At 50.6% G+C, this 2,000-nt stretch overlaps 1 protein-coding gene across 1 annotated transcript in view; it reads right to left on the bottom strand.

The window, feature by feature from the left end:
- Positions 1 to 2,000, bottom strand: part of LOC106811609 (pre-mRNA-processing-splicing factor 8-like) — a gene marked incomplete in the record, with an annotated part of 49,936 nt that overhangs the window by 1,434 nt on the left and 46,502 nt on the right. Inside the window, 3 exon segments of the mRNA XM_014815309.1 lie at positions 28 to 234; positions 1,040 to 1,179; positions 1,474 to 1,599. Of these exon segments, the coding sequence (XP_014670795.1) occupies positions 28 to 234; positions 1,040 to 1,179; positions 1,474 to 1,599 (473 nt within the window).

Below are 2,000 nucleotides of genomic sequence, written 5' to 3'. Positions count from 1 at the left end.
CCTCCCCCTCCTGCCTCCCCTGCGCACTCACCCATGAAGTTGTAGTTCCAGGAGCCCTGCGAGGGCACCATGAAGAATCCGAGGAAGCGATCGGAGAGCAACATCTGCACCTTCTCGTAGTGCGACGGCAGGTAGCCCTTCGGGTTGTTGCCTTTGTCCGTGTTCTGGCGACCCCACTCGTAGCCACTCGGCGTTAGCTTGTACGCGGTCAGCGAACACGACCCGGGCGTGAAGCTACAATACAAGGTCATAGGTGAAACAGAGGTCACGGCTTGTACGCGGTCAGCGAACACGACCCGGGCGCGAAGCTACAATACAAGGTCATAGGTGAAACAGAGGTCACGGCTCGTACGCGGTCAGCGAACACGACCCGGGCGTGAAGCTACAATACAAGGTCATAGGTGAAACAGAGGTCACGGCTTGTACGCGGTCAGCGAACACGACCCGGGCGCGAAGCTACAGCAGACAGGTCATAGGTCATAGGTCACACACAAGCCCGGCGTGAAGCTACGGCAGATGTTAAAGATAACACATACACACAGCCAGGGCATATACACAGGCCTGCATGAGAACAGGTTGAGCTGTTTTTGGAGGAAATATTTCATTGAATTGTCATTTTCTATGAACCATTCTCACCGAGTTTCGGTACGCATGAGAATAGGGTAAAACCCTTTACATTACATAGATACCCCGCAATATTTAACTGCAGTTCCGTCACTTCTGTGTGAAATTTGACGTACTTTTCATGACTTTTTATGAAGTTAAAATTAAAAATGGCATCCATTTTGACAAGAAAAGTACACCTTATCCCCCCGTTTTTTTTGCATTTATCTCAAGAACGACCAACATGAAAACCAATAAACCCGGAAATCCGCGAATCTTCGGAAAATTCCCATGCCTGATACACAGCTAGATTTCACCTACTCGCCTTCATCCACACACGATTCACACACGCACGCACGCACGCACACACACACACACACACACACGGCGCGCGCGTGCGCACATGGCCGCGTGAGTGAGCAGCAGACTGCTATACCTGCACGTGATCACGATCGTCTTCTCTCCGTCCCACGACGGCGTGTCGGCCATGATCTTCGCGTGAGTGGTGACATCTTGTGGCGAAAGCTGCGGCAGCTCGTTCGGCTGCGTGTGGATCCAGCCGAGTGGCTCCATCTCCTGGACACGCAAAACATTAATTAATTACCACATTATCACTATAATATATTCATTACTTCTTATATTACTTACTATCATATACATTATCTTTACATTACTTTACAGAAAATGGTACGAATTGATCATCATTCACAAACCATTTTCATTCTTCATTCATTATCATAATATTCCATCACACGTCATTACTATAAGTCCACCATTTTTTACACGTTTTTGACCTTTTTTTAACGTTTTTTATCTTTGCCCACGGCCGGCTGCATGAACGAAGCCGACCGCTAGACTGGGGCGACGTACCTTCAGGTATTCGTGCTGAGGCAGCATGTTGGGCAGGTGGACAGTCTGGTGGGTGCCCCACTGCGGCACGCACACTATGCAGCGGATCTCCTTCACCTGGGGGTTGTCTGGCGGACTCACGCCGTACAGGTAGCCCGCGATCTGAGGACACGCAACGACGACATGTAACAATGTAGAATGACATGGCATGGGGGCAGACTCACGCCGTACAGGTAGCCCGCGATCTGAGGACACGCAACGACGACATGTAACAATGTAGAATGACATGGCATGGGGGCGGACTCACGCCGTACAGGTAGCCAGCGATCTGAGGACACACAACGACGACATGTAACAATGTAGAATGACATGGCATGGGGGCGGACTCACGCCGTACAGGTAGCCAGCGATCTGAGGACACACAACGACGACATGTAACAATGTAGAATGACATGGCATGGGGGCGGACTCACGCCGTACAGGTAGCCAGCTTTCTGAGGACACGCAACGACGACATGTAACAATGTAGAATGACATGGCATGGGGGC

Source organism: Priapulus caudatus, unplaced genomic scaffold (genome assembly GCF_000485595.1).
Source record: "Priapulus caudatus unplaced genomic scaffold, Priapulus_caudatus-5.0.1 Scaffold556, whole genome shotgun sequence".
Classification (NCBI taxonomy): Eukaryota; Metazoa; Priapulida; class Priapulimorpha; order Priapulimorphida; family Priapulidae; genus Priapulus; species Priapulus caudatus.
The sequence above is the reverse complement of the archived record's forward strand: the minus strand, read 5'-3'. Positions and strand labels throughout refer to the sequence as shown.